The sequence below is a fragment of the Catharus ustulatus genome, chromosome 1 (assembly GCF_009819885.2).
Source record: "Catharus ustulatus isolate bCatUst1 chromosome 1, bCatUst1.pri.v2, whole genome shotgun sequence".
In the NCBI taxonomy this organism is placed as follows: domain Eukaryota; kingdom Metazoa; phylum Chordata; class Aves; order Passeriformes; family Turdidae; genus Catharus; species Catharus ustulatus.
The window spans coordinates 157,547,089-157,565,470 of NC_046221.1; the positions used below are offsets into that span (position 1 = coordinate 157,547,089).

Consider the following 18,382-nt stretch of genomic DNA (forward strand, 5'->3'; position numbering starts at 1 on the left):
CTGGAAGCATTTATGCAACATTCAGTAGGCTGTGGAACTTTATTATGTTGGTGCTGCTTAAAATTTTAAGGTTAATGTTATGACAATCAGATTATCATTTTTTTAAATTTGTTTCAAATGACTTTTTCTTCCTGCTAGAAATTTCAAGACTTTCAGTTCATGGAGGAAAAAAGTCACCATTCATTCCTCCTTCTGTTAAAGAAAACATTTTATAATTGTTTTTTTATCCCTGCACAGTATCAGTGTTTTTCTCATAGACCTATGCAGGGTAACTTGCAAGGATTTCTTTACTGCTGTTCAAAGTTTAATGAAATATTCCTTGAGTGAGTGCAAGGCTGCACATCATGTGGGCACCTCTTTGGAACTCTGACTTAAGTCATCTTTATGACTAAGTAGAGCTGTATACAAGCAAACAGAAACATAAAGATTGGGATGTAAAATACAGGAACCTCTTACTCTGTAGTCAGTGTTTGCAAACAGGATGTTTTTCTTCTAAATGTTGAGATGTAGATACTTGAGCTCAGGGGCAAGAAAGGCAAACTGGTTATTAAAAAGGGAAACTGCCTTCTGAAAGGTACTTCTGCTTCTTTATCTAGTGTCAACTTTTATAGGACTAAACACTGAAATTATTTAGGGTAGCTTGTAGGAAAGCTCTTGCTGTATTTTCAATGGCTAGGGCTGCTCTGCTGTTTGATTCTGACCCATAGAGACATTGAACTGGAATAAAGCCTGGTGTATGCTATGGAAAGAAACCTGAATTCATGTCCAGGCAGATCCAGAGGTGCAAAGTAAAACAACTGTGAAGAACAGATATGTCATGTGAGTTCCTGCATCTCCACTAGGACTGCTCCATAGAAAGCAAAATATTGGTATCTCTATGCACATAAATTTCTCTTCTGCCAGAGTGAATAAAATCCTAGATACTTAATTAGAATATTTTTACCACAATATTTGGGGACTCAGCTTCTCTTAGAAATTTCCATTTTATTACATGTAGATGGATATTTGATAAAGATTGCTCATTAAAGATTCTGTTGAGTCAAAATGAACTAAAATTTCTCACAGTATAGGAGTAGTCTGGGAGGTGAGTATCAGTTCAGAATTAAGATAGGTACTCCTGATATCTCTGAGAAGCACCTGCCCTAAACCACAACCAGTCACTGAAATTTGCTATCACTTGGTATTAGAGCAAGGCTTGTGGTTTTATTTTTGGGATCTAATAAACAATGACACATTGTATGAAATGACACAGCAAACAAAGAACCTTGGGATGACTTGGGGTGTTGGTGGAAGAGAAGCTCAGCATGATCCCACAATGTGCTCTCTCAGTCCTGAACCCAAAGATGTCCTGAGCTGCATCTAAATCCCTGTGGGCAATAGGGGAGGGAGGGGATTCTGCCAGAGCTTAGGGATCCCCAGAGCTTAGGATGTGCACCTGTTGGAACGAGTCTAGAAAGGTCAAGATGATGGGGGCTGGAGCACCTCTACTAGGAAGATGGGATGAGAGAGCTGGGGAAGGCCCCAGGGAGACCTACAGCATCTTCCAGTACCTGAAATGGGCTTACAAGAGAGTGGAAAGAGACTTCTTACGAGGGCATGGAGTGATTGGACTGGTGGGGATGACTTTAAATTGAAAGAGGAGAGATTTAGATTTAATAGTAGGAAGAAATTCTTCACTAAAAAAGCAGTGAGGCATCTGGTACAGTTACCCAGAGAAGTTGTGGATACTGCATCCCTGGAAATGTTCAAGGCCAGGCTAGGTGGGGCTTTGAGCAACCTGACTGAGTGTAAGGTGTCCCTGCCCATGGCATGGAGGTTGGAACTGGGTGATCTTTAAGGTCTCTTCCATCTGATACTTTTCTGTCATTTTCTTCTGCAGAACTTAACAAAAATTGTTGTGGTCCTCATAAAAATCTGAAGTAGTGTTTCACATAAAAGCTTTGTGTCTCTGCATTGCTGTTCTCTGTGTGTGTGCAGTTTCCTAGACCATTTCATCTGTGGTAGGTGTTGGTATTGCTGCAATGTGTTGTTAGAAAATACGAAGGATGAGTTCCTAAGAAAAGTGGTTAAATGATTTCTCATTTTTGAGTTTTCTTCCTGCTGATCAGTGTTGGTGCCAAGTACTTCAAAAGAATGAAATTATAGACTTAAATATGGATGAAATCTGCAAAAAAATCTTCTTCATGTATTCAGTATTGAATTCAGTATTGAGTTCTGTATTGAATTCAGAGTTCTGCTATCATTCTGGCATGTTTGCCTGCAGTCCACACTAATGCTGTTACCTATTTCACAAGATCCTGAACAGACATCTCCATTTTCTCAGGAGATGAAGTCTTTATGGGGTTAGTGACCTGAGAATCTGCTGTTTGAAACTGACAGAATTGTTATAATAATTGATAAATCTCTCAAACAAACTTTGGATTATCAGTTTGGGTTTATCTAACTTTGGTAAACAGGAATTACTGAGGAAAAAACAAGTTTACCTCAACTTCATTAACAGAATAGTCCCCAAAATAAAGGGTCCTGTTTATAAATGAGCATGTTTATAAATGAACATGTTTATAGATGAACCACCACCTCCAATTTATTAAAATTGTTAAATGCTTATCAGGGTTAAATGGATGAAAATGAAACTAACCGCAAATTTAATTGATTTTTGCCAACAGACTCTATTCCTTTGTTTATATTTTTCACAGATGATTCTGGAAAAGAAAGATGACCTCTGCTGTTTACATATTTTGGTATTTCATTAATCCCATCCTAATTTTTTGTTATACAAGAAGTCTGTGAGCCAAAACAACCCATCAGTGCCCTGCCCCAAGCATGACAGCTCGCTAGATCTGAAATGTGTAGTACATGCCTTTTCCTTCTTTAGAACTTTTCTGTAACTCTGACTCCTTGAATAAATCATAATAGCCTCAGCACAGGTCAGGCAGTCCAGGCTCTGATCAGATCAGCCTGGCATGGTAATGCTTGCTCACATTTCCTGTCCTGCCAGATAAATTCTCATGATCCCATGGCTGGCTCCTGTGCAATTACCTCTGACAACCCTGGAAGGTGACAGGTTAAGTGCAGCAGAAACTCTTCAACTAAAGTGCAGAGCAGCTGGGTTTCTGTTGGAAAAGAATCTGGTAGAGCTCATCTTCAAAAGCATGTACTGTTCTTTTTTGAGCATCTTTGCATATATTGAAAAAACATTAATTTCTGGTCTTTTGCTTTTTTGCTTAGTGCATAAATAGCTGAGTGCTCCTGGTGATGTGCTTAACTGGCCTCCTACCTAAGAGCTCTTGGTTCTTTCTGTGATACTCTAGAGTTATATCCTTTAACTGAGAAATTTTGTCTTGTACAGCCTTGGCAGTGTTAGTTAACATGCTTACTCTCATGCTTACTACAGACAGTTGGTCTAAATGGATTTTTTTTTCCTATATCTGGACCGTGATAGAAGCTGATAGAATAACTAAGACAACCTGAATTTTGTCTGTGCTATGAAATATCTCAAGATGGTTAGTCCCAGGAGTTATGTCTCCTTGAGGCTGGTTGTGTATTTGAGTAAATTTCCTTGTGTTATTTACAGACTCCTGTGAAAAAAGTCCCTGATTTAATATGTCTTGATGTGATGACAGATAGTCTTACCTGATAAGACAAAACCTTGTGGAAACTCCTTTATAGATTGCAGGCCCAGTCACATCTTTTCAAAATAAGATAGTGCAGAGTCTTAGTTTTTTACTTTGATCCAGCCCTGCAGATGCCTCCAAGAGGCCTGAAGTGCTGTGATGCAGAAATTAATCTGAGGTATTTAGGTGAAGCTTGAGTAAGCTTTGGTAATGCTGTCTGCAATCCTGTTTTAACTGGGACATCTGCTACAAGTAAGGATTAGAGAGGTTGGCTTTTATGCAATCTTATAGGAAAAGGGGCAACTTTTTGGGGTAGAACTGATTTCTAAATCAAGCTGCCTATAGATAGGAGTCCATGTGGATGCTGGATGTCTAAACTGCAGGTAGTGCAATGAGATCTTGTCAGCTTAGGACATTGAGCTGAGAGTGACTTGCTGTTTGATCTGCTGAATATCTCATCTGACTCTGGGTCCTGTGTGTGACCCTTAAACCTGTGTTTCTGTTGTTTCATGCTTGAAAATAATCTTCAAACTTGCACAGACTTTAAGGCATAAAGGTGAGCTGATCACTTAATGAAGGTCTTGATGTGGTTGTGTTGGTGGAGGGACTGTGGATCTTTCCCAACTCTGCTATGAGGAGCCATCACATGTGAAAGGTGTTTCAGAGCTTTGTTGAGTACCTGTGAGGCAGGAAGGTTTTATTCCCCCTCCCATACATTTAATGATGAATATGCATTGTGAAGTAGTTTAGTCTCAGAACCCTGATTTTGCTTTGACAGTTTGCTGAACTTGGGTGTTCTGAATTAGATGAAAAAAATAGCTTCCATGGATGCTAAATGGAATCATGATGGTTTTCCATGAGATGGATCAAAACTGTGGGGAATAATTATTTTCATTTTGACAGGCTACCATTTTAAAAATTGCTCATAGAACTACACTTAAATACTGGGTAAATCTCAGAAGTTAGGAAGAAATGGTCTGTTTTTCCCCAAAGCAATACTTTAAATATATTTTCTCAAACGTTACTGACTTGTGGAACTGTATCCATTTAAGCCTTTTAGTTCAACTTTAAAAATGAAAATACCTGTTTTAAAATGTTGTCATGTACAATATATCTGCCATTGTTATGTAAAGTCACAGAGAGATTAATATTTTAATCACATGACCAGTTAGAAAGCAATTTTTCATAATAGGTCAGCTCTGAGGATTTCTTAAAGCAGAAATGAGAAAATGTGGTTGCATAACCAGAAGTGATGTGGAGGAACAAGCATCAATTGTAATAGCAGGGATAACTTTTGAGCAACTTTATAGTAAAATTGACCAAGCTTTCTGCTATGATTAAATGTTTAAAGACTATTACCATGTTACATGAAGGAGAGTAGTTTGTGGTAGAATATTGATGCTTGAAGCACTTACTTTTCTATAGAAACTTTATCTTCCTGAGATGAATAGGAAAAACCTTGAAGTTTGCCTTGTTTCAGGTCATTCTAAAGGAAAGTGCTCTGCATCTTAAATTAACTTTTTTTTTTTCTTTTTTCTAGTGACCCTGTCACAGAAAACCATTACAGAAAACTAATATTTCAAGAAAGCTTTCTATGGCTTTAATAACAATGGAGTGCTTAAAGCTTTGCAGGAAAGCATTTGGTCAAGCATTTATACTTTCACTAAGTGTTTTAAGCTGGATGAACCATTCTTAGCAGACTTGCCTTGGTTGGGGATAAACAAGGATTGCTTTTTCTATTATATCCCCTTTTCTGTAATACATACATTTAAAAAAATGCTGTAGCAGTGGCATTAATTCCTTTTCTTTTTTTTTTTTTGGTTATTTAGCTCATATAGTAGACCAAATGATTCTGAAGAGAATTTCATGCTCTTTAAATGTTCTTTGTAACTGTGTTTCTCCAGAAATGTTTTCAGGGAATAGTTTCAAGCAGTGATGTGGTAAGGAAACAAATGTATGATAACTGAAAAAAATATTTCTTAAAATGAGAGTTTATGAACATCTAGGAAAGGAAACAATATTGAAGTAAAAACCTTATAATAAATTATTTTATTATTTCTGCTGTGAAAGATGTTTTCTATGTAAGATGTATTTTAAATTGGAAATTTGTCACAGACTTTAGGATAATCTGTAAAAGGAAACAGATACACTCTTTCAGTACAGTTGTCCATTAGCTGGCAAATACTGGTAACTATATTCAGGAGAAAATGCTGTATCCCAGGATATTGAGGAAGGACTGTTGCACTGCATGGTGTTTCTTTACCCACAAAGTAAAGCAGAGGTACAGGAGGAGCTTTCAGTGATCACAGATTTTAGGAATAAGAACACCTCTCAAATCTTGCCTACTTTTGCTCAGACTAATGTATTATGGGATGATATTTTGTTCAGAGGGTACCATTTATCAATAGCAGGGTGTTAATTGGTTAGAAGTGTAGCTGAGGTGCTAATTTTTCCTTTTTTATAAAATTGTTTCCTTCCCATGTCTGTTGATCTGAGTCTTGATGATGTTTTTGCAAAGGTGCCCGTAATTTTACTTGAGATTCCATATTAGCCAAATCCTTCAGAGCTGGTCTAGAAGCAAATTTGAGCTGGGGATTTTATCTCCTCTTTTATATGCCATTGTCCATAATTTCCTGGTACTTACCTAATACATTAGAAGCTGTCTTAGTGCAGACAGTTCCTGGTTTGACCAAGGTGATCCAGTGTAGGGACATTTATGGTTGACTCTTAAGAGTTCATCTGTCCTGTAGAACTGAAAACTTCACCAGCTTGCACTGGAGCACAGTGTGACTGCTTTAACACAGCATTAAGCTGAAGCTGGTGAATGTGAGGACTGTTTTTTGTATTTGCAGCAGTTTGGAGGTGATTGTGCTGTGTTGAGTGGGGCAGGTAAAGAGGGGAGGTTCTGATCCAGCACTAGTGAATGTGACTGGTCTGACGGAGGCAGAACTGCTCAGATGTCTAAGATGTCAGGGTATCTAATTCAGAGATAGTTTACAGGCTTGAGATCAATAATAAACTTGAATTTGTTATTTGTTCTTGTGCTCTTGGGGCAAATAAACCCTAAACGTGGAACATGGGACGCACTCATGTAACTTGTATGTGAGCAGTCTTGTGTAAGAGCTTACCTGGATCTGCCAGGCTTACTTGCTTCTGTAACACCAGCAGATACACAGATTTTGCTAGTTTTGTAAGTAAAATTTGTCTTACTGTGTGCTGGATTTGTACCTTTAGGTTTGAGTGCTTCTACTATTTGATTGAAAATAGTGTATAAGTAATAATAATAACTTAGTGACTGATACTGAGTGTTTCTGTATCTATGAAATATTTCAAAATAAACCTTTGATCAGATGTTTCCAATTCAATGTAAAAGGCAGATAGACCAATAGTTTTAACAAAATGCAGTACCTGTTGAAAGTAAATAATCTGTTTTCTACTGAAAGGATCCTTCAATATCATAAATGGGTTTTATAGATGGAATAATCAACTGAAATGTTCCAAAGCCTTTTAGTTTTGTTATGTGGGAGCAAAAATGCTTTATGATGCTTTGTAAGTCATATTTTACTAACCTTTGTTTGTGCTTTTATGCTACAGTTAGAGGTACTGTGCTTTCAAATCAGCAGAATTTCAGACTTGCAACACAAGTTTCTTATGCTTCAGACTTGTCAAATCAAATATTTGGAGCCTCAGTGCACAGAAAAGAATAGTTCAGTGGATCTCAGGATACAGAATGCTTTTTCATGTTCATTAAATGTGTCTAGAACATGTCATCTGTGCAGTCCTGTTATAGCTTCTGTAATGTCTGATTTTGGCCCTAGAGATTTCATAGTTTTTAAAAGATGAGAACATTTGGAGGTATTAAAGTTTGGTAGGTCAAGTTTTAGATTTACACAGCATTAAACTACTTGGTTTTAACTAAAAGAATATAACTATAGTAAGAGTGTTTGGTTTTGTTCCTAGTAGCTTAAAAGGCTATTGTAAGTAGCCATAAGTAATCTTAAGTAATGCTTGAAAAATGAGGGGGTGTTCCACTACATGAAAGCTTTGCTTTGAGCTTAGCTATCACCTTCCTTTAAGGAAGCTCTTGATAAGGAGTAAGTGATGTCTCAAAATACAAATTTGTTACAAATGGTTTCAAGTTGTTTGCTTTCCTTAGTTATACCTTCAGAAGCAATAAAATCAGAAGTCCAAGTTAAAAGGAATCTCTAGAGAACATCTGTGCCTTCAGATGTTCAACCTTCTGTTGAAATAATGATTGTAAATTAAATTGCACAGGACCCCATCAGTGGCCCTGAGTCCTGACTATTCTCTGCATGGGAAATTTCTACCTGTATCTGTTCAATCTTTCTAATTAATAATTTTCTTGACTATATCTTAGGTACTATATGAAAAAAAAATTGACAACTCTAATAAAAAAAAAGAAATTCCCTGAGAATTTTAGGAAAGACTGGTTCATGCAAGGCCTTAAATTTAATAGGTTCTGTGGACTATAGTAATCCATAAGCCATTTTCTCAAAAATATTATGTCAGGTCTACATTGGGAATTGAATTTGCAACTAATAAGGGGAATAAATTTATATTTTCCTGTTTAGTTGACTTTTAATACTTACTTTCCTTTTTGTTCTAAAGCTGAAAGAAATTAACTGGAGCTGTAGACTTTCTCCATTGTAGGGTGAGTCCAGCTGGGCCTTTGCTTATCAGAACTTCAAGTGTAGCTACAGGAGATTTGGGACTGCTATTTCCCATTGTTCAGTCCTTTCAAATAACTCCAGATAAACAGGGAGATCAGTGAAGCCCATCTTGATTCTTCAGTGACACAGTAACATAAAGACAAGCAAAGAACTTATGAACTGTTCTGTTAATTTGAGGCCACAAAGCTTAAACCTGTTTGCTGTTCAGCATCACTATATTTTATTTCTGCCTAAAACTATCTTTTACATATGGTTCTGTCACTTGTGTTCGGTTGAGTACCTCAACCTTCTTATCTGTAGCAACCAGTTTTCCATCATGGTTTATTGGTGGGAATGGGAAGTAACACCTTCTTTAACCTTTCTTTTCTGGTTGGGACACCTGGAGAAGCCTCTCTGTTATTCTTTGTCCTTTGCCAGGTTCAGTTTCAGCTGTGCTTGGGCCTTCCTCACCCCAGCTCTACACAACCACACTTTATCTCTGTGCTCTTCCCAGATCACCTGTCTCAACTTCCACTGTCTGTGCATTTGTTTCTTGCCTTTTAGTCTGACCAGCCTGTCCCTGCTCAGCCATGCTGATCCCTTGCCTGCATTCTTGCTGCTGGGAATCACTAGCTCTTGTGTTCAGTAGAAGACTTCCTTAAAGATCTGCCAGCTCTCTTCCACTCCCTCATCCCTGAGGGCAATCTCTCTGAGGATCCCACTGACTAGCTCCCGTAAGAGCTGGAATTTTGCTTTCCTAAAGTTCAGGAGCCCAGCTTTACTCCTTACTTGATCCATATCCAGAGCATGATTGCTGCTGTCCCCAGTGAGCTCATTTGGTGACCAACAGGTCCAGTATCACCTCCCCTTTCATAGGTCTGTATTACCTGGGTCAGGAAATTATCCTCTGTGCATTCCAGGAGTCTCCAGGGTTGCCTGCAGCTCACCTTGCCTCTTCTCTAGCAGATGTTGGAGTGGTTGGAGTCTCAGAAGGACAAAAGCTTTGGGCATGATGCCTCCTGTCAGCTGGAGCAAGAGGGCTTTATCAACAGGCTCCTCTGGATCTGGCAGCCTGTAGTGGACACCAGGTTATCCTTGAGTTCAGATATTTCTGTATTGCTGGAGTCACTGACATTCTATTATATGTACTATATGATTGTACTTAATGGTTTTAAATTTATAATCTAATCATTTGCACCTATGACAAAAAGTTTTTTCAGCAAAATACCCCTTTTAATTTACTCACTATTCATTGCTCAATTTACAGTTAAAAGTCCAATGAGGTTAATGTTTTTGTTTTGTTTTTTTGTTTTGTTTTTTTTTTTGTTTTGTTTTCTTGCAGTTCAACTTCGTGGGAAAACTTTTGGGTCCACGTGGTAATTCTCTAAAGCGTTTACAGGAAGAGACACTGACAAAAATGTCTATTTTGGGAAAAGGTTCGATGAGGGACAAGACAAAGGTAAGGCCTGAGTATGTCAGTAGAGTTTTGTTGCTTACCTTAAATTTCTGAGGAGGGGAACAAACCTTTGAAAATTGGAACAAGTGAAAAGCATAGGAGATCCTAATATTGGTTATTGGTTAATGTCTCTTTGGCCAGTCAAGCCAAGATTCCACATGCAGTGGGCAAAGCAAGCCAAAAGATGAAAATAGTGGAAGGCAAAGAATTTTATGGGAGCTAAATTCCTGTCAAAGAGGGATACTGGAATGGGAACAAGTTGAGGCTTTTGTGTTGGTCTACATAGTAAATGAAAAAAACCCTGAAATGTGTTCCCAAGGTTGTAAAATGTATCCAGTGAGTGAGTGAGCTCATTTTACTTTGTGTGCTGTCATAAGAGTTTTAGTGTGTAGTGCTTTCTTAGAATCACAGCATATCCTGAGTTAGAAGGTACCTGCATGGATCATCAAAGTCCAAATCTGGCCTTGCAAGTAGTGGAGAAAGTAATGGAAGCATTGCCAAGTCATGTTACAGAAGTAAAATAAAATAATAAAAGTAAACTTAGCAAAAAAATCACAGATTGACCTCAAAAGTTTGATTATGGGAATGATCTTAAAAAGAAAAAGCCTGCACTGAAATTCTGTATGTTTTGTTAAAGGTGCTGATTGAAATGCTTTTTTACCAGCTCCTACACAGAAAATTGACTTCTCTGTTGCTTATTGCTGTTATCAACCAACTTGATTGATAAACACAGAAAGGAAGTTTCTTAGCACTCTGTTTTCTGCACAAATCAACTGCACAGTGATTTTTCTTTAGGAGAAAAGGACAGGGAATGCATGGTGCAAGTATATACTAAAAACTGGTATATAGGGAACTCAGCTTCCAGTGCTAGTGACTCATGTGCTTTGAGTAACTGTGCCCAAAGTATTTAACTGAGAGCAGTTCTTATTATAACTAAATGTTTGTGCTGTGATGTTTATATTAGGTTACTTTCTGTTGTTAAGCTCTCTTATTTGTATTGACAGAATAATGATTTTGCTGACAGAGTCTAATCCTGCTGAGTGACCTCATACTAGTCATGCTCTGACAGTGATCTAGGCTGATTTTTGGTATTTTTTTAACTTGTCTAAACATCTTCATAGTTAAACACAAATCATGTAGATAAGAATGTTATTCATGAGAAGCAGAAATGGATTGTCACATATAAACTTCAACCTGTAATTAGGGGTGTGCAGGGGAGGAGATTTCAGCTATCATTGCAGCTTGTAATTTTAGTAATCTAAAGGGTGCAGTGCTTACCTGGTGCTTGCCAAATATAGGAAACTGCAAGGGAGGGTCAGTTTTTTAGACAGCAGAACTGCTAATTATTTGATATGACATTATCTGGTAAAGCAGTGAAATCATTTCTAGTGCTGGTTTCATCCCTTGGACCTGTCAAGTACACACAGGCGAGGGGCAACCTGAGAAAAGCAAGTGCTGCCCTTTTGGTCTGAATATTTTGCATGTGAATGTCAGTATTTGAGAACTGAGCACTGCTTCACTCCATTGAACTCAACTTTGCAGTCATTGAAGTGGGTTAGGTGAAGGAAGATGAAAGAAATAAGCTTGCTTCTGAAATAGCTAGTGAACTCTTTTTGCTAATGTTCTCTCATCTCATATGCTGTGAGCTTTATGTCCAAATAGCACAGTTCTGTGAAGGATGCACTCATTGGGTAAAAACCTCAGTGAGAGCAGCATAATAAAACTGAGATTGAAATAATATTGGTAAAAAGAAGCTTGCTCTTGTGGAATATTAGATCAAACCTTTTTCTGCAGACTTTGAAGAAAAGTGTCTTCTTCATGGAAATGGTGCACCTGGGAAAACTCTTGGGGGCATTCCTCCTTGTGCTACAGTTTGTATGTGAGCAGAAGCTGTTGGCTCTTTGTGTTACTTTTTAGTTGCAGACATCTGAACATGAGTGAACAGTATCTTCCAACTCCTTCAACGCTTACATTACAATGTTTCAAACAAGAATGTGTAAAACCAATATTTTTCTTATCTCCTAGGAGGAAGAGTTGAGAAAAAGTGGAGAGGCGAAGTATTTCCACCTAAATGATGACCTACATGTTTTAATTGAAGTATTTGCTCCACCTGCAGAAGCATATGCCAGAATGGGACATGCATTAGAAGAAATCAAGAAGTTCCTCATCCCTGTTAGTATTTTTTTTTTTTTTTAATGAGAATTCTGGTAGTCTGGTAGAGTGAAAAATGTTGTCTCTAAAACTGACTAAGCTGGTCTAGTGAGCCCCCATTGCAGGGGGTTGGAACTAGATGTTGTTTAAGGTCCCTTCCAGCCCAAACTGTTCTGAACAGTGCACAACATTGGTCAGGTCATGTCGCTTAATTTCCTTTTTGAAAGAAATTATCATTGTCAAATAATTTGCATTTTGATACAGGCAGTTGTTACTGGATGAATCTGCAACTGTCCACACAAATCTCATCACCTGACCTCAGCAAAAACTTATTCTTGCTTAACTAATCATATGCAAAGTATCACAGACTACAAATAATTGCAAAAATCTGTAAAATGTGCCCCTGTTTTCTGTTTTCTTGGTACACATGAAGCATCAGTTCTGTTTAAGAATTAATACATTTAAAACTGTAGTATTTCTCTCACCTGTAATCCTGGTTTAGTGTTGAGTGCTAAGAGTCAATACAGGTTTATCTTGTATCTTTAGTTTTATCACAATATAAGTGATACATGAGCTATACTTGTTTTCTGGTGTATACTTCAGCTTCCAATGTATGGATGTATAAAATGTCTTCTGGTTTCCAGTACAATTTTGTACTCCAAGTTTGGAATGGGTTTCTAATGTCTTCTATTAGAAGATAACTTCATCTGCTCCTCATGTGAGAACCAACTTCTCTGCAATATTAAACTGCTTGGAAAAATCCAGCCTCTCTTAGGAAGCTCTGGAGCACTTGAGGTGATGGTTTTGTGTGGAGTTCTCAACTGTTTTAGCTCCTGAGTGAACATTTCTTCTGTCTTTATTGGTGATCAAAGGAATAATATAGAAAGCAAAGCATTCTCAGAGCGCATTGACTTCTGTTTATTTTTATTGCTGAAAATGTTACCTGAGTGTTTGTGTTCATTTGTGTCATCTGGGAAGTGTGGGGACCTGGCTAAGGAAAATTTCCTGAGGTGTGTATCTGAGTGACAGCAGCTTGTAAATGTCTGAGTGGAACCAGTGTGGGAACCAGTTGGGGATGGCTCTTATACAGCAGTTGGTGCTGATGACTTGACAGTGCTCCTGTATGTATTTTGGTAATTATATCTTGTACCAAACCTAGTCCACAGCTGTGAAACCACCCAGAGGGTGGTTGGGCACTGGAACAGGCTCCCAGGGAAATGGTCACAGCACCAAGCCTGACAGAATCCAAGAAATGGACATCACTGTCAGGCACATGGTGGGATTCTAGGGGTGTCCTGGGCAGGGCCAGGATTTTGACTTAAATAGTCCCTGTTGGTGCCTTCCAACTCAACGTATTTTATGGAACTAAGTCTCCAGGAGCCGTGTGCTCCTTCTGAAGTGTTCCTTCTGAACCTGTTTTTGTCTGGATGAAGTGAGTTCGTGTGCCTCAATACTACCCCATGGTATGAACCAAAGCATGATAAATAGCAACTGTCAGGAGGTTCAGCAGAAATACATCCTGATGTGAAATAACCCTAATGTAGATGCACTTTAGAAGAGTTAAAAAGCAAAGATGTCCTGGCTATTATGTTGTCATCTTATAAAAAAATCAAGCATTGCATTGTACATTTGTCTGCAGGTTCCAGATTGCTTTTTCTTGATGCGTATGAAGAGAGGTGAATATGCATACACATTCAGACATCCTAACTGTTCAGACAGGGGATACTCAACAGAACATTTGTAGGAATGCTGAGCTGTCATAATGTTGAAGGCTCCTCTATTTACACGATTCATGATTTAATGGTGTGGAAGGATAAGGGAGAATTAAGTTCTTGGCTATTCTAGACAGCAAACAGCTGCCTTTTATAGATAGAAATATGTTCAATTTGATAAATACTTCTTGCACGTGGTGGAAGGAAGGATATGTCTGATCTCCATGCCCCTTCCATCAGAGGTCTTATTTTTCTTCATTGAGCTTGATTTCCCTAATGTTGCCATAAATGAAGTAAGCTTATCAAAACCTGGTCATTAGTGTGTTAAGCCAGTAGAAATACAGACTGATAATGAGCAATTCCATTGACTGGTGTTTATACACTTTTCCATCTTTATTTTTGATCATTGCATCTTCATTATACTAAGCTGAACTGATGCTGCATAATCTTTCCTGAACTGTAGGATCAAGCCAACACTGTCTTAATTTCCCTTTGGCTTTTCAAATGTAAGCTTATCAGAATTGCTCTAAATGCCTTAATCTCTTTTGCCTGCCTCCCCTTGCAGCAGCCACTGAAGGAATAAGAAGCAGCTTTTTCTTCTCTAGAACTACTTTTTGGTTCACTACTGCCAAATGCAACTTGGTTTTTTTAGGGGTTTTTGGGTGGGTTTTTGGTTTTTTTTTCCCTCCAGGTTCTGTTATTGCTTTCTTAAGAAATTACCTGTTTTATTTCAGGAAAGGTGCCCTGCTATGAGTATATATGAATATGATCATAATTGGCATTCTCCTTACAATGTAGAGTCACTATGACTTCCTACAGTTTTAGATGCTAGACCAGATTTATGAATATGTTTATTGTTCATCTTTCAGATCAGTGCTGAATATAGCATCACATTTGGTGCTACAATGCAGAATACAGAATATCCTTGTGATAGCTGACTATAGCAAAAACACCTCAGCCTCTTATTGTATCTTCAGATCTACAGGCAAGCATCCTTGCATTGAAGTTTAACCTCAATCAGATGCAGTAGTGTAGTTTCATTTAAACTATTGGCATAACTCAACCCAAAACATAAAAACTGGTTTTGAGGGTATTTTTGACTGTGCTTATGTTGCCTTGAGTCTTACCTTTCTTCTGCAGTTAGAATTGCAGCTTCTGACTTTAAGTATATTCTTTCATCTTCCTTTAAATTAATCAGTCCCTTTATTCTGGCCAGACTCTTTGTTCAACACTCTAGTTTGATTATTAGATTGGTGAGTATTGTGCTTGATACTGGTTATGTCAGAATTACTTCTGTCAGGTCACAAAGCCAGGTACTTGCAACCTCACCTGCCCCTGCTTGCTGTATTATACCAGGGTTTCAAGGCCAGGCTGGATGGGGCCCTGAGCAACCTGGTTTAGGGGAAAGTGTCCCTGCCCATGGCTGGAGAGTCAGAACAAGATGGTCTATAAGGCCCTTTCCATCCCAAACTGTTCTGTGATTCTGTGGTTATGAAAGTTCTGACCATTAGAACTTAAGTCTATTTTGTATAATTTTTGAGTAGTGGCAGTCATTTGTCTTCTGACAGATACAACACTAATTATGCTTTGCTGTTGGTTACCAGTTTATTGTTTTCCTTGTCCTTAAAGCAAAGTGTAGAAATGTCTTTGAGAGAACAATCTATACCAGTTATATGACAATGTGATCAGAATTCACCACCTTTTCCTGTAGTCTGTCCTAATGTCTGCATATTTGGTTTGTAAGATGTGATGAAATAACTTTTAATGGCATTTTGATGAGCTTGGTGGCATTTGGAAGCTCTTACAGACTTTTCTGTAAGTAAGCTGGCAAATAACTAAGGTTTAGAAAGGTGACTGGAAACCTGGTAATTATTGGTTGCTTACTTGTCAGGTTAAAGATCTACTTGAGAGCTTTGCATAACTGCAAGGGGTTTTGTGGAGATCTGTCCCAACATGATATAAATAAATAGCTTTGCTAAGAGTTTGAGTGATGAAGTGAAATAAGGTCTTAAGCTAAAGTGATCCCAAGAAGAACTGCTGCCAATGTGTTGATCTGGCTGGGTGAAAATCATAGGTAAAATTTTAAAGAAAATTTAGTTAGATCATGTAAGTATTGGGACTTGTGGGTTGAAAATCTCTTGCATGGATCTTGATGTAAATGCACCCTCCATGGGTGGATAAGACTGTAGTTAGAGTAGGCAATTTATTCATAAAATGAGAGTACACCTATTCACTTGAAATTCAGCAGCAACATTTGACTGAAATTCAAGTGTTTCCACTGCCTAAACTGTTCAGAGAAAGGATGCAGTCTAAAGCATTTCCCTGTCCATCTTCTAGGTGAGAAAAAGATGATTGTCTGCTTAATTTGACTTGAAGTGTGCTGTTTCCAGCAGTGAGTATTCATGAATTGACCATCTGCTACTTTTAATTGAGGAATCCATTTCAGAGTCTAATGGATTAACACTGCAGCTTATCGTGGCTGCCTTGTTCTGCCCCTTCACTCTGCCTTCTCCTGCTGCCTGTGGTGTATGTGATAAGGGCCATGCTTTCTGTTCTGGGCTGTGCACAGTGGAGCCCTTCTCTGTGGCCTAAGGCTGCTGCTGTGTCTGGTAATGTGCTGCAGGAAAGTGAGAAAGCATCAGGGAGAAAAGGGACCCAACACACACAGTGGCAACCCATCTTTGCTAAGGAATTAAATTGAATATAAAAGGATCAAAGGTATTTTGTCAGGGGCTGATTTCTGAAAAAAGATGTTATCTGAAGTAAAGGGCATCTGATACAGGCTGTCAGAACTTTGATATTGTATGTTGTTGGTACACCTTCTTGGCATTTTGTTGTCAAGATTGAAGTTTTGTTCTATACAGGACTTAGAATTTTGCATTTGTAACCAGTTCTGATCCAGCAACAAATTAAAAAAAAAATGCAAAGCAGGTTTCTGTAGCGCAACCGGTCAGAATTGTGTTAAGTTTCCTGTTTGTAGTCTACTCCCTGTGATGGATTGGTTACATATTGGGTCCTGGCCATTTCATAATGGAATCTGTTTCTCAAAAGCTTCAATTATGCCATTTGAAAGAGTTATTCCAGTCTTCTAGACCTTTTTCATATTTGCTGTTTGGTTTCTGCTGCAAAATAGAGGGTGATCTCAGGTGGGCAGCTGGGAGTGAAATTGCAGAACCTATTTAAGGCAGTTTGGACAAAATGCTGTTATGGTGCTTCTTCTTTTAACACCAGTAACTTTCTTTCTATAAAGGACAACTTTTTTATTTCCATTTATAGAAGTCCAGGAGAAGCAGAATATTTCAAGGATAATTGAGAGATTTGAATTCATGGAAGTTTTAATCTCCTTTCAATGCAGGGTTATGTTTCAAAGTCTCTAAGACTGCCTGAGAGTCTTTTGGTCCCTGTCTAGTGAATAAATGTAATAAACTCAGATTTGCAGTGAGATGCAGATTCTTTGTTTTGTCATTGAATTGTAAAATGGGTGGTGTTAGAACAAACCTTCCTCCTTGAAATGGGAGGATTTGCAGAAGAGCTGTTGTATGAGAAGTATCCCTTTGTTCCTGTGGGAGCACCTATTAATATTTTGATACTCAGTACGGATGCACCTTGGGTAAAATAGTTATCTTTAATTCACCTTTATAGCTGCATTCTGCTTGGCTCACTTTAAGTGGAGGAGAAATGATGGAAAAATATATCTCAAGAGTTCAGTGCTGGGTCTGTTTTTATTCCTGTGTGCTCTTCTTCTTCAGTCTGAAAAATACGCTTGAGGAGTACCATATTAATTTCATGTGTAACAACCTGAGCTTTCTTATTGCTAGACCTTGAGAGTAGAGGATTTGTGCAGACAGAAATAAGCCATGTGTCCTTGGCATTTTCACCATTGCCTACAATAGAATTTAATTTTTTGAGCTCTTATTAGATAACAGTGTATGTGTGCATTGAATGAATTCCTGTGTTTATTCTATAACTCCTGACTTTAAAAGTGTGGTTTCCTAATCCAGTCCTTCATTTTCATGTGCTGTTCTCAACAGTGTATTTTCAACTCTCTTTTTTCAACTCTCTCTCTTTTTCCTGCTTTTAACACACAGTCATTCTACAGCTGGAACTACACACTGGATATCAGTTCAGAATATGGGATATTGTTTTTTTTTCTGGTTCCCTCCTATCTGTGCAGCATCTTAATATTGCCATTTTAATTGGGAAAGCTACATAAAAATATATGCAAAGGGAAATAAAAACATGCCCGAGCAAAAATGCCAGTTATTATGTAGAATTCTCTAATAATGTTTGGACTGAATATTATTCCTATCTTATTATGCATATTAAACTTTTTCAGTGGAATGTTTAACTTTTTAAGAGAGGACTTTCAGGAGCAGTGTCTGCTGAGAGTGGTGGGTAAACAATTAATTTTTTTTTCTCATCTACCTCCCCCTTGTTTTAGGACTACAATGATGAAATCAGACAGGCACAGCTTCAAGAATTAACATATTTAAATGGTGGCTCAGAATCTGCAGAAGTTCCAGTTGTCCGTGGAAAAGCATCAATGCGAGCAAGAGGAGTGCCTGTTCCTGCCATGTCCAGGTATGTGGAATTTCATTTGTATTTATGTACTTCAGGCTCCTCCCTTCAAACACAGTTCCTCCCCCAAGTACAACAGGAAAATACATGAAAGATTCCCAAAAGAAGAGCAAAAAGTCAGGGAAACGACCTTCATTTATTGATGAAAGTTTAGTTCATTTGGGCTGTGGAATTTGAATGCTACCTTTGTAAAGAAGCAGT

General features: G+C 38.1%; 1 protein-coding gene across 2 annotated transcripts in view; it reads left to right on the forward strand.

The window, feature by feature from the left end:
* The window catches only part of LOC117001197 (KH domain-containing, RNA-binding, signal transduction-associated protein 3), an 89,381-nt gene that overhangs the window by 27,035 nt on the left and 43,964 nt on the right, over positions 1-18,382 (forward strand). For both annotated transcript variants that reach the window (XM_033069329.2, XM_042779626.1), the window contains exons 3-5: positions 9,627-9,743; positions 11,766-11,912; positions 18,045-18,184. In XM_033069329.2, the coding sequence (XP_032925220.1) occupies positions 9,627-9,743; positions 11,766-11,912; positions 18,045-18,184 (404 nt within the window). The remainder of the gene's footprint in view (positions 1-9,626; positions 9,744-11,765; positions 11,913-18,044; positions 18,185-18,382) is intronic.